Source organism: Stegastes partitus, unplaced genomic scaffold (genome assembly GCF_000690725.1).
Source record: "Stegastes partitus isolate 25-593 unplaced genomic scaffold, Stegastes_partitus-1.0.2 Scaffold1687, whole genome shotgun sequence".
In the NCBI taxonomy this organism is placed as follows: Eukaryota; Metazoa; Chordata; class Actinopteri; family Pomacentridae; genus Stegastes; species Stegastes partitus.
Genome location: NW_007579418.1, coordinates 110,098 through 130,545, shown reverse-complemented (window position 1 = coordinate 130,545; position 20,448 = coordinate 110,098). Strand labels below are relative to the sequence as shown.

The window sequence follows — 20,448 nt, the reverse complement described above, 5'->3', positions numbered from 1 at the left end:
TTTTTTTCTTCTTCAGTATGTTGGTAGTTTCTCGAGTGGAGAAGTTAAGACTGCGGTGGACAGACTTAAGCTGTGGTGCTCCGTGGTTTCCAACATCACCAAACTGACTGCTGCTCCTATTTCCTTCCCCGTCATGCACTGCTGACGCTGGGCTTAGGATTTCACCAAACTCAAGTCCCACCAAGTCGAGGAAAATTCTGCAATCAATCACTTGCCTCCATCCTTTCGGTTTCGCTGGGAAGACGTGACACCGAGGAGGAGTGTGAATTCAGTGGGGCATTTATCCAAAGCGCCTTCTCAAACTCTTACAAACTGCTTTTATAATAGTTAGGATGTTGGAAATAGTCCAGCATGCAGTGACCCTAATTCAAAAAACAGCCTTAAAAAAATAAATTTAAGAAAAGCACAAGAAAATCCCAGACAAGAACCAAAACGCAGACCCTGCATGGGAAACGCATGGGAGGGCTTGTGCAGCTCCAACCCCTGGACTGAAAGGTCTGGGAATGCATAAACCAAAAGACTTGCCATGCACTCAGAATTAGACATTTAAAAAAACAGCAATGCTAATGGTTTGGGAAAAACAGGGAGTGGTGCAACACATTTTATTATTTGTTTATTGGATGCCTGCAAAGTATTTTAAACACATTTCAAGCAAGCTAGTAAAAAAGAAAACGGGTGAAATCATCACTACAACATGAGAACTCATGTAATAGCACCCGACAAAGGGTTTATATACACTGTCACATCTTGTTGAGCAGACGTAGCGAAATCTGGACTTCTAACATATCCATAGGGGAAACACACAAAAACAAAACTCCTTCAAAATGTGATGTTTTCAGCGAGCGCAACCACAGACGAAAACAACTGATCACTAGATGCCTCAAGGTGGAACAAACCAGGGTGTGTTTTGTATATTCCTCTCTTACAATGTCTGTTCAAAATATTCTTTCCTTTATCTTTTACAAGTTTTAAAACCAAAATGACTGAAATTTGAATTTTGACGCTAACAGGCAGGGAAAAAAAATGTCAAAGTGAGAACTACAGAAATTTTGATGCTTTTAACTCCTTTTCTGTAACACACTGAATTAAAATGATCAGGATTCACTTCACATGGAAATCGATTGTATGCCAAAGCTCCTAATCATGATGATGCATTATATTAAAAATAATTCTCATAATTCAGCGCTCAATACCGCCACAGCCCACCGAGGACAGCCTGAATCAACAGCTTGCGGCGAGTAAACAAAACACCAACAGCTCGTCAAAACAACAGCTGCACAACGTTGCCCTTCTTAATATTTTATTCCCATTCACAACCATGTTACCACAGCATCTACATGACCAGCGACTGCGTTTATAAGCTACTGGGGATTCCACGTCGTATCTGCTGCTGCCTGACAAACAGAACACCCACATGTAAGATAGCTAGTGAGCTTCAGTTACATACATCTGGATGCTAACTTCTGCACTCAAAGAAACCTTCTAAACACATTTGTGATACTGCACATGGAAATTCAGAAGATGCTAAAAAAAAAAAGGCTCCTCAAATATTGAGGGGTCTGGTACAGAGCATAACTTTGGAGGAGCTACAGAGTTTCATGGTGAAGATGGGGGACACTGTGCATACATCCAAAGTAAAGACAGAGATACACAGTCTGGAAAACAGTCTATGATGTAATCAACAGTAATAAATGTACTAGAAAGTTCATACAGGAGTTAATGAACAAAGCCAGCACTTCACAACAATAGGTCTGTTTTTTTTTTTTTTCCTTGAACGATTCCGAGCAGGATTGTGCACAAAACAATGGCTGCTTTGGTAATTTAATCAGGCGCGGCTTTATGGCAGAGTTGCAAAAAGAAACAATGCAACGTTTGCCAGAGGGCAAGTAGGAGACTGAAACAAAGTAGGAGATTATCACACTAAACTACATATTTGGGCAACAAGGTAAACAAGCCCCATTACCAGAAACACCCCATCTCCAACATAAAGTATGATGACGGCAGCATTAGACTGGCTAAATGGTGGCAGAAAAACAATACAATGAAATCCAAAAGGACATCTTAGAACCTGAGTTGGGATGAGGTTTACTTTACAACACGATTAAAACTAAGTTTACAGAGAAAGGGCTTGAAGTGGTTCAGCCGGACCTCGATTCATCTGAAGACTTGAAAACTGCAGTTCACTGACGGTCCCCCTGTGCAACCAGAGACCATAAAATAAGATGTCCATAAAACTCTGGCTTATAATTGCTGCCAAAGGTGTCGTTACTGTATAGTCACTAGACGTGGAGTTTTTTGAGCACCACATTTAAAATCTGCAGAGATCTGTTTTCACTTTGACACTAAATCACCAAGTATGAGGAATTAACTACATTTGTAAAATAATAAAACATGAAATTGGTAAGGGGTTTTTGTGAATACTTTGACCAATGATGGGCAAGTCCTGGTAGAGAAAAAGTGTGTCCAAGGCTGTTTCCCTGCTAGACTGGTGGCTGCCAGAGTCCTCCAGGTGTTTTCAGTCCAAACTTCCTCAGTCTCAGAATGTGTTCTTAATCTTGCTGGCTACTTGCGCTAAGATCTCTCCTGTTTTCTTCTGCCAGTTCAAGACGTGTTTGGACTCGGCACACCACAGCTCTCCATGGCGAGGCTCGGCGTTCTCGCAGCGTTTTCGCACCTCTTCCTGCTGCTCCTGATGGATGCAGATTAGACAGGTTAGCAACACACAACACAATACATGCGCCAAAGCAAATGCTCTGATTTTAGGAGTGCCGGGTAAGACAAGAGCAAGCTGTCCAGAACAGAGAGGACTTGCCCCTTCATAGGTGATCAGAAGAATGTAAGTACTGACAGTCCTTTTGCTAGGGGAGCTCCTCTCCCATGAGCCTGAGTGGAGTGAGATTCTGTGCACCGCTGAATGAAAAGAAGCTGACTTCCTCCTCCTCGTTTTGAGAGCAGTGATGATTCTTTGTCACCCACAGTCACGCACTGATATTGCTGTTTTAGTCGTCAGATGCATGACTTGGCCTACAAAGGCAACTGTTTTAGACATTGCCACTGTGTCAGAGCGCTCTCCTAACCAATCCTCGCTGGTCGAGGCCATTAGGTGCCACAGAAGTCTTTGTCATGGTGCCTGTCGCTACATAAAAGCCCACAATGCTCTCTACTTGCCAACACAGAAATGCACGTAGTCCGAGTTAACGCCTCTTTTTGTCATGACAGTCTTAACCAGTACAACAGCCAGAGTACTACAGCTAATCTACAATTCTGCATGAAGAGAATAAAGGTTTTCACAGTGTTTTGAACCTAACAGTTTCGACATTACATTTCAGAAAGTGACCTGCTGGAACTTTACAAGGTTTGTGACCACCTACATAACATTAAGGAACAGCTCAGATGCAGAAAGGTTGTTTTTTTTTCTAGATCCTTTTCAGCGATTCAGCTTTCACGCATATACACTGAATAGATTTTAACAATTCAATGCACCTGATATGTGTATTATCGAAGAGAAATGGTATCTGACTGGGAATCAGCATTGGCAGATGCGAAATAATAAATGACTCAGATGGGGGGAAGAAAACAGCAATGGGACATCCCTAATTAACAGGTTTCTGCTTCAATCTACAATGACTGCTCATTTTTGCTGGTAGATTCCATTCATTTAACATCACTAGCAGCAAAAAGCATTCATTTACCAGTAAATCTGTTCCTTCCTTCTTACAACGCCGGTACTTTGAAAGACAAAATCCACAATTGATGCCTGGAGCACAGACTCTAGAGAAAATGTGTTGCCTGAGGGTTATGTTCTGTATGTCCTCGTTAATGGTGTCATCTTTTGTTCCGAGCAGCTCTTGATGATACAAAATGTTTTCAGTGGAAGATCATAGAGCATTAGCTGTTCAGTGCAGTCACTGAACGCACATACAACTCATCTGACTTCAGAATGCATTTATAATTGTGTTACATTTCTATTATGGATAGCTTGACAATGTAATTAGCTACCAAGCAGATGTGATCACTGACAATGTAGCACAAGTCCAGTGAATAGATCCTTACTTCCGTGCCGTGCTGCAGCTCAAACTTGTAGAAAAGAGCCCAAGCGTCTCCCAGGTCTGGCTCAATCTTTACTGTCCGAAGGAACCACTCTCTGGCTTTGGTGATTTTCCGCTCACTCCAGAACAACCTATGCAGAGATATGCAGAGGATTACATTTAGAAAATATATAAAATAGTCTCATGCCTAGAGGTTTGCTGAATATTCAGTAAAAACAGAATTGTGGAGATGGTTTTGACAACTTATGACAAAGAGGAAGAAAAAGTGAAAAGATGCAGTCGTACTTGGCTACAGCAAGCAAAACATGGGGATCATGTTCACACTTCTTCAAAGCATCCACACTCTTGGTCTTCCTCTGAGGCCTGGCCTCCAAGAACACTGCCTCAGCCCACAGGATACCTTTGTAGAAAGGAAATGGAAGTGCAGCCAATAGAGAATCAGAGTCTCTGAAACCACATGAAACTTCAACAACAAATGTTTTTGTGTATTCCAATCTGCAAACCAGACAACAGGAATACTGTCAGCACAACAAAAATGTCACCTTCACATATAGTTTTGTTTGGGTAAAATTTGTGTAACACATTCTAGTTTTATACATTTTAATTTTCTTGAATAAACAGGAGACAATGGACCTGTTGATGTGGGATTTGTTTTGAATTTCAAACATTTCAATCCTGAAGGAAATGTCCACGACTGATGTAACAGATTTTTTTTTTTTCCAACATGTGGCTGCAGCAAGTTCAGTGTAGGACTATAAGAGGTCTGCATTCAGGTAAACATCCTTTTGTTATGTTTTGTTGTGTTTGTTAGAGCTTGAAAAAAAAAACTGCGACTGAAGATATAAATCAGTTCAGAGGCAAAAAAAAAAAATATCTAGGAGGTTAAAGGTGAATTTCATGAATATAACTTTTAGGGATTTTTTTTACTTGTAAAACCTGCCATATTGTAATGATTTCCAAACATCTGGAATCACCAACAGGCCTCCATTTAATATATGCCAGTATTAGTCCCCGCAGGAATAATTGACCAACAAAGACCAGTCCAAGAGCATTGTCTGTAAGGTTACCAACGACACAAAGAAAACCTCTGTCTCTCAAATTTAGCTCATGAGTCCACCATTAGGAGAACACCGCACAACAACAGTGTGCATGGTTGTGTACGAAGGGGAAAAATGCTGCTCTCCAAAAAGAACATTGCTGCTCATCTGCAGTTTGACAAAGACGACCAGAAGGCTATTGGAAAATGTTTTGCAAACGAATGAAACCAAAACAGAACTTTCTGGTTTAAAGGAATTCTGTTTGGAGAAAAAAAAACAACTGTGTAATCCAGCAGAAGAACCTTATTCCATCTGTGAAAACTGGTTGTGGTAGAAATAACATTTAGGTCCGATTTGCTGCATCTGTGCCTGGACATCTAACCATCATTATATGAACAGTTATTTCTGTGTTACACCAGCAAATTCCAAAGTAAAATGTCAGGACATCTGTCTGTAAACTAAATCTTAAGAGAAAATGGGTCATGCAGCAAGAGAACAGCCCTAAGCCCCTTTTCCCACGACGGTAGAATAATGAAGTGTTTTGGAATGGTCGAGTCAAATCTTGACCTTTATACAACAAAACCCAATACTGAAAGCAAAGAGTCCTATACTTTTTCTTTCACAGATATGTAATATTTTCCTCACTAACTAAATGACTAAATATGATTTCTTTGTGTTATTTAACTAGATTTTCTTCATATACTTTAAGAAGAATCATTTTCAAGCACCACTGTAAAGTCACCTGAATTTGGGCACTCTTGCAGGGCTTTGGCCATTAATGTGTTGGCTATGTTCTTCAGTCCAGCTCGAAACTCCAGTCTCACTGATTCCAACCTGGTTGACATGATCACATACAGATCATTTTACAGATATACAATTACATATCTAATGTATACATATATACGAGGTGTGCCAGAAAAGTTCCAGGACTGGTGTCCCAAAAGACATATTTCAAACCCAAACTACACACTATGAGTTTTCCCCTTCAGTCGGTCAGCCAGCACGTCTACAAAGAGGTCCTGCGGCATTTGCTTCGTTCAGTGCGTGAGAAGAGGCGAGAGTTGTGGCAGGACAAGTCGTGGCTGCTTCACCATGACAACGTGCCTGCTCACAATGCTCTGAGCATCCGACAGTTCCTGGCTGAGAAGAACATCGTCGTGTTGGAGCAATCAAATCACCCCACATTTTTTCCTCATCCCCAAGCTCAAGGGGGTCATCAAGGGGACCCGTTTTGAAGACGTGGACAAAGATGGCTGTGACGACGGAGCTGCAGAGGATCCCAGAAGAAACCTTCCAGGAGTGCATGGCGGCGTGACAGAGAAGGCTGGCAAAGTGTGTTAGACTCCAGGGGAGAACTTGTAGTTTGTAGTTTGGATTTGAAATATATCTTTTGTGACACCAGTCCTGAAATTTTTCTGACACACCTTGTACATATTTTATTTCCTAATTTCAGTTTGTGTTTCTGTGCCATAATAATAAAAGCATATTTACCACATGTTGTCTAGTGTCAGAAAGCAAAGTACTCATTACAATAATGTTCTTTAACGTTCTCTAACCTGCACATTTTCGTGGTTGAGTTCTACAGAGATAAAAAATGTTTATGCTTATGTTTATTACACTTCCTGCACAGGGGACACCTTTCAAGCTCAAGTCCTTCTTTTGCATTCAAGTGGCATGCCACACTGTTTTTGTTGAGCATTTTCTCACCATAGCTCAGGGCTCTGGGGGTTTTTGAGTCGTGCCTTCTCCAGGATTGCTCTGGCTCTGGTCAGCTGTCCCACTCTCTCTTCAAGATGAGACAGCAGTAACCACAGAGCCACCGAGTGGGGACACTTTTTCAACTATGGGGACAAAAAAACGTCATAACCACCACGTACTCCAGGTAGTATGATAACAATCATTTACATCAAAAACAAATATGACCAAAATGTACTTAAAACTCAAATTCCATAGATCCCTTGCACTCAAGAGGTAATTTAATACCTACACTGGCCTGTGCCCCGAACATCCCCCCACCTTACCCCTTGGTTATAGGCTTCTCTGGCCTTGTCCATATTTTCACACTGCTCCTCAATCTGGCCTCGCATCATCCAAAGCTTGGGGAAGTCTTCGTAGTGTTTCAGGGCCTCGGTGCACAATTCTTGGGCAGCTTCTATGTTTCCCAACACCCACTCCAGCTTTACTGACTTCATAAATACCTGTTTAGATTAAAAGTAAACACACAAGCAGTTCAGACAACAAATATATATAAACAGGACCCATGAACTCCCCTTTCAAATTCCTCTGGCCTTGTAATATACTTGACATGGAATAATATTGGAAAATCATTGACGATACTTGTATTGTAGCCTACTGTATGCAATGCAAATAACTTTACAGCTTTCAAATACATCAAATACCAACTTCCAAGGGCATAGCCTAAATGTCTAATGCTTAACTGCTCCATTAACACCACATAAAAATATCTGACAGGATAATCAGTACAGCCATCATTAAAGCAGGGTCCACTGGTCACATCTGTCAGCATACAATGCGGAAAACAAACGGGAGTGTTTGTGTCTGATAGATAAACTGATAGTTTAACAGCATGGCTGACAGCATCTGTCAACCTAAGGGGTGAGAGGCTGACTGTTTTGAAGTGTGGAAATCTTGCAAGTCTGAACCTGAGAAAGACGGAAACGTTGTAGAATTTACCTCAAGGACAAGACACAGTTAACTTACTTTGAAACGGAAAAGAATCAAACCTGATAATCAAGTCACCCATGAAACCCGGGCCACAGCTCTTTAAATGCTAACATTACTTAATGAAAACACTATGTGTTGGAACAAAAGGTCACAGGAGGATAGTTAGAGAACAAATAGACAGAACTGCTTCAATACACTGGCAATCTACTCGAGTACAAGTCTCGCTTTGCCTGCCCATTCTGTAGAACATAATGGTTTAGCTGCAGCACACGATCACTCTGTCATAGGGAAAAAAAACACTGAGTTTTTGTGTTTCTTAAAAAATACACAGTCGTCATGGGGAGGCAAAGGAAAGCATGCAGCTTCAGTGTTGCTCCAAAATGGTTAAATTGTTTTTGTAGAACATTTGCAAGCAAAGAGACGAGCACTATAAATATTGCATAATTCAATGATAAAAACTAGCTAGTTACAGGTTTCCACAGGAAAACACTGATGCATTAAACCTGCAGTGCAGACCTTTTGTGTTCCCCTGAAAGTCAAGTTTCCTTTTTTTCTAGAGCATCAAACACTATTCTTTGATGCTTCCTAGTATTCTCTGCCATGCTACTGGTTTCTGACGCTGCTCTCTTTAGCTCTGGCGAACCAGTCGTTGCTTGTTGATGTAAAACGTATCGATACCAGTGCGCCAGAGTGGGACTATTGCCACAGAAAGCAGATTCACAACTCTGGTACACTGTAAAATACAGATTACCCAGCCGCTTGAAAGGCTTAAGGTCCTGCAGTCTAACTTTGCAACCTAAAAGGGAAGTTTTCAAAGTACATCCAGCAGATAACAGCTTTTGTACAGAGGAGCCCTCGTAAGAATTTGTAATGGGGAAATCTCTGTTGCTTTCCCACTTTCTCTCTCACACACACTCACCCTGGCTGTCGGTGCGCTGCTGCGGGCTTTGGCCAGCAGTCGACGGGCCCTTTCATACTCATTGTTCTCAGACTCCAGTTTGACAGCAGCAAGCCAGATCTCTTCACTGTTGGGGTTAGCCTAGGAAAACAAAAAAAAGAAAAGGGACAGGCAGCAGGTGGATAAGAGGCAAAGAAGCAGAGGAGCGACAAGTCAGACATGAGTATAAAAACAATACAGAATGTAACATACTCCTGTTTGTATAAATGCATTATTCTCACCTGGAAGGCCAGAGCGAGGATACTTCTAGCTGCTGGCACATCCTCAGCCAGCCACTTGGACTTGGCACCCATTAGCCACAGAACCTCTGCTTTGGGACAGTGAGCCACAGCCCTCTGGAGCAGGGCTTCCAAAGACTCTCTGAGAGATGGAAGAGGAATTGATAAGAGGAGCAAAATGGCAGTTGATAAAGTGAGGTAAGTGGAGCAAACAAAAACATTAAGTATAGTGATGAACTAAAGCAGTAACAGATAAACATGTGCAGTAATACAGTAACTACAGTCATTTAGCATGTTTAGAAATCAACACAAGTCACCTGGTGCCATGGTTCTTCTCAAAGTAGGCAGCTCTGAGCCAGACACTTTTTTTGCTGGGGAAGACCTGCAGAGCATGGGCATAGATGGCCCTGGCACACTCCAGCGCTCCATGGGCGACACACTGAAGCAATATAAACAAATATCACAAAAATTAAGGTCAATTCTGACAGCAAATAAAAATATAAATGACCAATATAGGCGCTGAGATCTGAATGTGGCCTGCGTCAAAAACTGATCTATCCACACTCACACTGTCTGAGTCCTCCATCCAGGTGTGTTTGCGGTCCTCCTCCTCAATGCCAATTCCTATGACGGCTCTTATCACGGCCTGGCAAGTTGCCACACTGCCTGCTTTGTCACACTCTTCTGCATCCTGCAGGACAAAGAGAAGCATTTAGGAGTAAAAAGACTGGGCATAAAGCAGAAGATAAACGTAAAAAGTCATGGCAGGAACTGCAAACACCAAATTTAAGGCAGCAATTTCAAAGGAACAATGAAGTCATTTACATGTACATATTTACACAGCTGATATCACAGAAATATGTCTTTTGCCACTGAGAATAGAAATCCCTGAATCCACTAATTGATTGTTATGCCCCTCTGTAACCTTCCGACCTTGCAGTGGCAATTCAAGAGCTCTGGGGTGGTGCATAGGCTTAACTTGTCTTAACTGTCCACACCTGAGAGGGTGTGGATATAAGTCGTGCCTGGGGAGTCTTGCATTGTCCTCACACTCTTGCTGCGAGAGCTCGCCTTGAATGCTGCTTATATTTTTAGACATATTTAAAACAGTAGCTTATGGTCATTATTTATTGAATTAAATCATTATTTTTGTAAACACTGGTGTCAACCTCCATTTTTGGCTGCAGCTCACAAGCTAGGTCATAACAATTCATGAAGCTGACTTACTGCATCACTACATATTTTTTTGGAAACCAGAGGACCATCAAAAGAAGCTCATATTGAAAGAAAAAGAAATGTTTTATTTTTATTTGTTGGAAAAATAGTCTACATTATTATATACAAACAAAAACCTATTTGACTATATGCACTGAATAACAAATTAAAAATTTGGTAATTTCTCTTTAAGAACTGTCAAATCCTGTAATTTTAACTTGTGCTGGTGTACTGGCAAATTGCCTAGATAAATCTTCCACAATAACCACAAACTTTGCCTGAGGTAAAAAAAAAAAAAAAAAAGCCTGGTAGCCAACAGAAAAAAACAAACAAACTGCTTAGTGATTTTAGTAAAAGCCTATGATTGCAAAATAACTGAATCAAATGTCAGTCACAGCGCTGGCTTGCAATCTGTTGCATCCTGATGAAAAAACATGGGGCTGCCTTGCCAAAGTATGTTGGCATGCTTTCAAAGACGTCAGACATATGATGCTGTGTATACTCCCTCAACACCAAGGTTTAAAAGCACAGTTACTCAATTTCGCGTCATATAATTACAGGTCAAGTCACAGAACCCAACCCTGAAAATGGCTGCAAGCGAGCAAAGAGATGCACTGCACTACCCGGCAAGGTTAGCAAGATACGCAAAATTTACTCGAGACAGATGCAACACAAGCTAACACATCAACTTAATGTTAGTTATTTGCTGACATTAACTTTGGCGAGGACAAAACACAAGTGCACCTCATTGCAGTTCTCGCGGCTCACTCTTTATTTAGACTTGCATAGCCAAATCTATGTACACAGCACTGTGTCAGCACTGGAGAATGGTCTAGCTGCACGTCTTTATCAACGCTGGGGTGTGTCTGTATTTCTATGAACTAATCACAGTTGTCTTAGGCAGTGCTATCCCCACCGTGACGCGATGGAGCTCATGAAATGGTGCTAGAAAAAAAAAAAAGGAGATAAGGCTGATTGCACGATCCTAATCTTAGTCAAAACTAGCCCTTTTCAGCGTGTAGGTGGCTAGCTCAAGGGATGTTGTTATCGTTTCCCATAGCGACGGGGATTTGTATTCACATCTTTTGACCTCAGGGAAGGCAATTAATTCTTCAGTGAAAAAAGCTTTCCTCTGCCATAAACAGCAGGAAATCCTGCTCTCTGCCTCTTTGTATCAGAGACATCACAAAGCCATGGGAACATACCTGTATCCACTGTTCTCTGTTGATTTCCACACCGTTGGCACGTAGAGAAGTGATGGCTCTGTCAATGATCTTGTCCACCATCTGAGTGTTGCCATTGGCTTCCTCCAACTTGGCAGCAGTGATCCAGATGTGACGATCGGTGGGAATGTTCTCTCGAGCTTTGTTCAGGACACGACGGGCGTTCTCGTATGTTTCTAGCCGAGCCAGTGCCAGCCACAGCTAGAGACGACAAAATATTTTGATATAAAATAGGTGAAAATGTCCATATGTTGCATTGCAATGTGCGACATGCAGTCCGATCTGAAATGTTTTATGTTAAGAAATTACACATGAAATGCCACCAGACCTCCACACTTGTAGGACAACACTCCACAGCTCTGCTCAGCATGATCCTGGCATCCTCTGGTTCCTCCAGCTCAACAGCTGTCTTCCACAGTCGAACTGACTTGGATACATTTTCCAGGGCTAAATGGATAACAAACAATTGTCCAGTCATTTCACTGGCACTTCTTATTAAGACGTTCAGTTTGTTGAAACAAAATACGAGGTGTGCCAGAAACGGTCCAGGACTGGTGTCACAAAAGATATATTACAAATCCAAACTACAAACTACGAGTTTTCGCTTTGAAGTCATCCCCCTGGAGTCCAACACACTTTCCCAGTCTTCTCTGCCACGCCGCCATGCACTCTTGGAAGGATTCTTCCAGGATCCTCCGCAGCTCCGTCGTCACAGCCATCTTGATGTCGTCCACGTCTACAAAACGGGTCCTCTTGATGACCCCCCTTGTGCTTGGGGATGAGGAAAAAGTCGCACGGAGCCAGGTGGGGTGAGTAGGGAGGTTGCTCCAGCACGTTCTTCTGAGCCAGGAACTGTTGGATGCTCAGAGCATTGTGAGCAGGCATGTTGTCATGGTGAAGCAGCCACGACTTGTCCTGCCACAACTCTCGCCTCTTCGTACACTGTGCGCGGCGCACGCTGTGGGGTCTCTTTTTGTAGGTGTTGTTTTTTCTTGTGTGGGGGGGACTCTTGTTTTTTGTTTTTTGTTTTTGATATGTCTTTTGGGACACCAGTCCTGGAACTTTTCTGACACATCTCATATATTACAGTCAAAACACAGGCAGAGACAATAATTTTCATGCTAATAAAAAACACACCAACTGTGGTAACACATGTAAAATGGCAAAAAAAGGAAATGCAATAGATGTCAGCGAACAAAAAAGCAAAAAAAACAAAAAAAAACAAACACTTAACAGATCAGTGGTGCATTAGTAGTAAAGTGCAATAGCATCGGGTGGAAAGACAGAGTGTAGCATGTGTAATAGAGAAAAGTAGAGCAGAGGCAACTGAACATGTAGAGGCAGAGAGAGCTCTTCCTCTGAGGAAGCTCCACATCCATCTCTGTCAGTGCGGTATGCTGCTGGGAAATATTGGTGTGTGTGCGTGCATGTGTATGTTGGGGCATTGACACCATGGTTAAATAGGGTGCCGGCCTTTACGAGAAGCCGGGACCACAGCTGCCAAATGTAACCCTAATGAAATCTTTTATGCAATCTCATGTGTGCATGGACTGACTAGTTCTGAGTGGATGCTTTTATGAAATGATGAACGGATTTAGACTGGTCTTGAATTTCAACCCTGGAGAAATTAGGAGTTTCCTCTTGGAAGGAAAATCAAAGCATCTTCATTCACACCATGCACTGTGGGGACAGCATGTGAACCTCTGCTCATAAGTACAGCAGTGTTTCTTCTAGCAATACGCATAACAATTAATACACATGAACAAAAAATTCTCATCTTAAATCCAGTCGTTTAAAATCTATTGGTACAGGTGATGTATGACAGCCTTACCCTTCCTGAGGACTCGTTTCTTTGCTCTGACATCCGTCTCCAGCTCTGCAGCTCTGATGTAAATGCGGACAGACTGTGGCAGGTGACGAACGGCCTGAGCTACCACGGCTTTAGCAGTGTCACCAGGTTGGAGCCTGGCTGCCTCGAGCCACACATCCTCACTCTGGTTGGCAGAGAAAATTACTTAATAAGAAGGAATCCTTTATACACTTATATAAAAACAGGAGCCAAAGGGCTTTTTTCCCCATTTGCAACTTAGTCCAGTTGTAATAAAATATCACTGAATTTAACAGTTAACAATGCAAACTGAAATGCCTGCTATAATACAGCATCCAGGGAAATACAACATCAGATATAACAGGTTTCATTTAAACAAACAAACCAACAAATCTTCTGACAGCCAAAGCATCATTATCAGATTTAGTGTACTGTCCATCCTCATTTCTAGATCTAGATCTAGATTTCTATATGTATTCCTGTCTTGTTAACGTTGTGGACCAGTCTCATTCACCGCACCAAATTTCTTGTGTGTGCAAGCTCACTTGACAATAAAAAGCTTCTGATTTACCTTAGGACACATCTCTGTGCCCTTCATGATCAGGTTCCTGGCCACCTGCAGTTTGCCAGTGACCTCCTCCAGCCTAGCAGAGGCGATCCAAGCAGGCGGGTGATGGGGATTGGTCTCCCTCACCGATTTCAGCAGCAGACGAGCCTTTTTGATGTCACTGAACATGAAGAGCCAAAAATAAACCATGAGATACACACACACACACCCACCTTTTTTTGTACAGATGTGTTTTTGCATCTCGTGCCGCCAGCGTGCCTCTACCTGATGTCTCCTCCATGAGTGGGAATCATGGAGTTGAGGTCTGTCAAATAACCCTTGGGATCCACAACTGTCTGTCCGCTCACTGAGTCAGACACCTGAACACAGATAACAGGCACACAGAGGAGAAACAATAATTAAATCCTGCAAGTCAAGATAACAGAGACAGCAGAGTGTGAATAATAGAGAAAGGTAAAAGTGAAAATTGCTCAGGATGTTGTATCAGTTACCTGGCTGAGCCTCATATCCATGAGTGTGTTCCTGGCCTGGCCAATTTTCCTCATATCCAGCTCTCCTGTCCCTGGTGTCATCAGGCCAGGGGTCATGCTTCCTGGGTAAGGTGTGTTCAGGCCTCCCAGCTGGTAGAGACAGGGAGCAATGATAATAGAGAGGAGCATTATAGTCTCTGTGAAAATGTTGTTACTACATATTTTAACAGCTTATGAAACAGTCGTGCTTTTCTCACCACTGTAAATGATACATATGAAAATTCTTTTGAATCTGGGCAGTTGTTTACAGTTGAAAGTAACGCGATAATGTCAAATGTAATGCATGGATGTCAAAAATGTACATCTTTTTAACCAACAGTGTATGCATAGCACAACAATCATGTTATCGTATTACTCTGTATTTTAAACAACAGAGTTTATTTGATCAATGTGAGCAGCAACTGATTTCTGTTCTCAGTAACCAAGTGAAGGTCCACTTAAATTGCATGCTGCATGACAAAAAGTGAGCATTGGCACACTGCATGAGGTGAATTGAGGTGCTTGCTTCTTTGCAGTGAGATATCCTGACTCCTGCTGGGGCAGACTGTAACTACACCATGTTGTTCAGAGATGTGTGCTTTTCTGTGGATGTATTCAATGCAAGTTATTTGTAAAATATACTGACTCCTTGCAAAGGGTCGACGGTGGTGTGGTTCTCTCCAGTCTGAAGGTGTTTAGAGAAGAAGCTGTCAGGGACTGGGGTGAGCTTCTCATAGCGAGGATTCCTCTGGCGTTTGTTCCTGGCATCTCCCACTTCAGGGATGCTCAGCCACTCCTCCTCTGACACCTCTGCCAGTTTTCTCTGTGAGGAGGCATTGAAGAAGAAGAAATAAGGAGTCAGCTTTTAATGTCAGCATAACATGTCTTTTTATGGTTATGTAGTAAGAAGGCAAAATATGAACAGGGGGGAACGCACATCAGCAATGACCTGTCATGGACATGTAACACCACAAAAATAATCTAGATAGGATGACAACAGTACTCTCAGGATCCCCACAAACAGGTGCACAATCTTAAGTGTACCTACAATCAGCCAGACTGTTAGGTATGAAAACAGCATTGCTAAGGAGCACAACTCCCTGCACTAGGTCATGAGAACATGACACAATATCACAGGAACAGCATTCCCAAAAATGAAACACACCTGCTTTCAAAGAGACTGTAGGTGGGTTCAAGAAATTGTCATGGACTCAACCCACCCCATGTACAGACTCCTCACACTCATGCTGTGCAGCAGGGAGTATCACAGTGAGATGTCAAACATCTCAACACCGTGTAAAAGAACATACAGAGTGAGCAGCAAATTAACAGAGCAGCAGCTGCTCTAGTGTTCCATTTGTGTGTACTCAGGAGGGGAATTTAGTTTTGTATTCATAGTGGTCAGTTGTAGGTCAGTCACACCAGGAAAACTCTCAGCCCAAATAGACGATAGGGCTGTAGAAAAACAGACACTAAAATATACTTCAAGTTGCTTTACAGGGGTAATCTTTGAGTAAAATTTGATTCTTGATGTGGTGTGTGTAAATAGTTGACAAAAAGCTCACAGTTACAGCTTTTTCCACACCATGCTGCCTTTTTGCATTCTTTTTTGATTACATGACAGGTTGCAGCCAGTCCGGTTACTCAAGTATTATAAACTGCACAAAACTAAACAGACTGCTGTGCCACTGATACTTTCCTGCAATACTGCTATAAACAAAAGATGGTAACCATGGCAAGTTTGCATAGTTTGCTCCGTTTTTAAAAACCATACAGTCAGCATATATCTGCATTTTGTTTGTTTTTGTCTCCTCTTTAGGTGACAATGCAGAGACTGCAAAAAACAGCTTGACTGCAAAGTGTTATTCACTTGTCTGTACATATGGCCATAAAGTTTTTGATTTCAAAATTAATTTGAAATGTTCAAAGTACAGGAAGAGAACAATGGAGGTATTTTCAATGTGATCAAAGTTGGAGAAGAAAGACGGTTTGGTAATGTGCCATTTTCTACCTTTAGATCTGAGAACTGCTGCTGGATTTTGGGTCGCTCCATACGGTATTTTTCAATCTCTTCCTTTTCTCTCAGCTCCCTAAAGATTCACAGAAAAAATTGCACATAAATAACACTCAAATGCAATATTAAATCCAAATTGTGTTGCAACGTAGTGTAGGTAAATAAACTAGTTTTATTTGTGACCTTCTTTCTTTGCGTCTTTCATCCATCCTCTTGTCCAGTGCTGCATAAATAGCATCAGCTTCTTCATCATCTTTCTCATAGGGCCCACTGGAGAACAAGCTACCTGCGTAGCCATTAAACTACAAGAAAATAAACAAGAACATAATATGAGAATGTCTGCTCATCATACAGAAAGAGTTTCTGTATGTTCTGCTTTAAATTGATGATAGGATGAATTGATAAAAATCAAAACACAGCTAGAGGCAATCTAATAATCGGCACCTCATCGTAGTTGGTGTCGTTCAGATCTTCATCATCATCATCCTGGTTCTTTTTCATTTGGTCCCCAACTGTCCTCTTTCCTGGTGGTGCATGTCGATCATCCACTGGATCATTGGCATCACGAGCAGGACCAATATCAGATCGGGTGGTGAAACCAGTAGCACTGGAGAGAGGACGTTTAGTGTTTACAGGAAGTTTGCCAAAAGCACGCACTGAAATGTTGACCTTAACACATATCCTTCGTTATATGCAATGTTTGGATGATTTATGATAGTGACTGATTGGCATTTGACCATGCTGGCTTCTCAGGCATCTAAACCAGTTATGTGACCAGCACAGGTTTCAGTTTCAACTTTATTAGCTGCAAATTGATTCAACATATTCAAGAGTTTTTGATCGCCACTTGCTTGTATGGTACAGGCATTAAAATGCAAAGTTACTGTTTCCTTTGACTTTGGATTAAAAGGAAGATGTTAAAATCATTTCGTAAAAATAGAAGGACAGAAAGTCATGATCAATGACTAGTAACCAGACTGCAAAACTAAAGCGCCTAGTACATTGTGTATGTCATAGCCATGCATAAAAGCGTGTGTGCATCCATCTGTATGTCTTATCTGTATGTATATATACATATATTTATATTTCCATTGTACTAGTGGGCTGTTGCTGTTGAAGATGAGGTGCTATCATTTAGATCAGAGCTCAATTGTCAGCAGGTTTTAGCTGCCTTTAATAACTCAATGCAATGAATCAAAAGTAGTTCCCATTTAGTTTAAAAATCAGAGTAACTGTCGCTTTATACTTCAACTTGTTTAACAAAAGAAACAAGATATCAAATCAGTACAACGATAGGTGATGCTGTGCGAGAGCTAGTTCTGGTTGTAACGACGTCTTTGAACGACAGTTTGCTAAATCCGCCACTTGATCGAGCGGACACGACTTAGCTTGCAAGTGCTAGGCTAGTTAGCTAGCTAGCTAGCTCACCCTCTGCCGAGACCGGGGACGTAGCCGAGCGGAGCGGGCATCCCCAGAAACGGCTTCTTCTTTTTCCCCATCAGCGGAGAGGCGAGGGGCATTATCGGGGGTCCGCCACTGCCCCCCGCCGCCCCGCCGCCTCCCGCAGATGCTTTGGAGACAATTTTAGGCCCTTGTTTCGCCGCAGCGCTGGCCATCGTTGCTAAAACGACGAGGAGGCTCACTGGCGGATAAACAACAGTCGCGCTTCCGGTCTCAGCCACCAGCGACCCGGTGCTTCTAAGAAACGTCCACCGCTGTTTGTAACAGCGCCGCCCACAGGACGGGCTGACCACTCTTTATTTTCAACTCCTTTAATATTTTCAGTTTGGGTTAAAAATGTTGGTGTGAATGTAGCATGCCTATTAGCCTCCTCTCGCTGTGTGACTGTTTGTCTAAAAAAATGTATATTTAGGATGTTTATCAAGTGTCATGCTGATATTAGTTTCCAGCAGGAGCCACAGGGGGGCGCCACATCCTGAAAAATCTACCGCAGTCCATCAAATTTAAAATAGGCCTCTTACATTTATACCATAGATTCCTAATAACATTTGCTGTTTTTGCAGGTTAAGTGTTAGATTAAATACACACACACACACACACACACACACACATATAAAGTGCACTGTGCAAAGTATCATTAGGGCATGTTTGTGTGAAATTTCTGCTGACATTGTCTGTTCTTCTACTTTACTATATTAGTTTCATAATTACTTTTCCTCATGACATTAATGCAAGAGTCAAAGACATGTATGTATGATGTCTTATTAATTCAATTAACCCTTGTAATCATATCATTCATTCATCTTCTCTCCTGACAGTTTAATAAATGGACCTGCCACTCCAGTCCTGGCATATATGACACACCTGACATCCACCAGGTCTGAATCTTGCATATTGCAGAATCTCAGGGCTTAAACGGGGCTCTTACATTTAAAAGGATCAGCCTGTTCTCCACAGCAAAGCACTTTTTTTTATTGGACCCCAGCTGAAACACTGTTACACTCAGAAAGACTAATTAATACAAACTAAAGTGGACGTAGGGCCTTTTTTTTTTTTTTTTTTTCGAGTGGATATTTACATTTTAAGAGTTTAAGCAATTTCACTGTAGTTCCCACAGACACATACTAGAGTGTTACTGATAATTTATCTAACATTATAAGTGAAAAGTATCCATAATATCTACACTATATTCAAACACAAGACAAGAGACCGCAATAGACGTAATTACATATTAACATGACAGTTCTGGGTTCCATCCCATGAGATGAAGTGAGGCCATACATCAATTAGTTTCAATCACATTTAACTTCACCCATCCACAGCCTGAGCCACGGCTCAAGCCTTTACATTTTTCTTCATTTACATCGCCTGAAGGGCAGACATTATTTTACTCCTGGGAGAAGATGTTATGATGAAAATGGACTGTCAGGCGCATTAGAAGATGTATAGCTCACACGGCCAAGGACCAATTTGAACATGAAGTATAACTCAAGCATTGATTTCATCTGGCTGTTGCATTGCCCCTCTTACTTTCTTGTGATTATTGCAGTGATCATTTGATTTTAATTGAGTCGCTGTTGTAATAATGTGTAGAAATGAGCACAGCAGGCAGCTTTAGATGTTACGTAAAACGGGGGAAACAGTAAAGAAAACTATAGATTACGCTTCTGCATGCTCATCATAGTGTTGACCCATGGGTGAGTGATTCAGGTTGGTCTCATTAGTCATAAATAAGTCATTAGTAACACTAATAGAGAACATTTTTCTGGGCCCAATCCAAGCACATGTGTTGTCCCCTGATTCATTTGCATGGATTCACTCATGTCTGCTGTAATACATAAGTGGCTGATACAACGCTAGACCCAAATGGCTAAAGTAGGTGTTTCACATAAACTGACTTGTACACACACACACACACACACACCCACACACACACACACACACACACATTAAAATATGCAATTGTGATCTATCTACTCTTTGGTTGTGATGCATAGAGATCATGCTATTATTATTTCTTTTGATGTACTGTCACAAAACATTTGGCAATGCATCCTGTAAATGCATCCTGTAAATCCATCCATCCATTATCTATACACCGCTTAATCCTCACGAGGGTCGCGGGAGGGCTGGAGTCTATCCCAGCTGACTTAGGGCGAAGGCAGGGGACACCCTGGACAGGTCACCAGTCTATCACAGGGCTACACTGAGAGACAGACAACCAAGCACCATCCTGTAAAGTGGAAAACAGTGTCTGGAAGGAATAAACTCTTTTTTCCTAGTTTACCTGCATTATAGATAATTTGGCGTCATGAAACAGAAATCTGAAAAAGGACTGATTTGACCTGATATCTCATTTTTGATTAAATGACAGTTTCTACTCTCTAAAAATAATTTGAGCAACCAGTTCTCACCATTGAATGAAATGCATGGCTGCAGGGTAAAATGAATAAATAAATAGATAAATAAATAAACATTTTACTCATTAAAAAAAAACAAAAAAAAAACAAACTTTTAAGTGCAAACATTATTTTGATGGGTTGTGATGACATGAAAATGTTGGTTATTACATCAACCTAATATCGTGTGTAATTTAACCTCAAATTTCTACATTAGTTGATTTAAAACTAAATTCAAGTTGATGTGACTTCATGAAATTGGCTTAATAGCTCAATTTTTCTTT

General features: G+C 41.5%; 1 protein-coding gene across 1 annotated transcript; it reads right to left on the bottom strand.

The window, feature by feature from the left end:
• Positions 1–570: 570 nt before the first annotated feature.
• prpf6 (PRP6 pre-mRNA processing factor 6 homolog (S. cerevisiae)) lies at positions 571–17,962 on the bottom strand. The gene is made up of 22 exons (XM_008301584.1): positions 17,733–17,962; positions 16,749–16,911; positions 16,488–16,606; positions 16,302–16,380; positions 14,937–15,113; positions 14,273–14,401; positions 14,046–14,140; positions 13,785–13,941; positions 13,217–13,379; positions 11,714–11,832; positions 11,368–11,586; positions 9,516–9,638; positions 9,265–9,386; positions 8,951–9,089; positions 8,691–8,810; positions 7,108–7,284; positions 6,794–6,927; positions 5,829–5,920; positions 4,335–4,449; positions 4,054–4,180; positions 1,009–2,689; positions 571–956 (listed from the first exon to the last, which is right to left on the bottom strand). The coding sequence occupies exons 1-21, from the start codon at positions 17,918–17,920 to the stop codon at positions 2,537–2,539; spliced, it is 2,910 nt and encodes a 969-aa protein (XP_008299806.1). The 5' UTR covers positions 17,921–17,962; the 3' UTR covers positions 571–956; positions 1,009–2,536.
• Between the last annotated feature and the right edge of the window lie 2,486 nt (positions 17,963–20,448).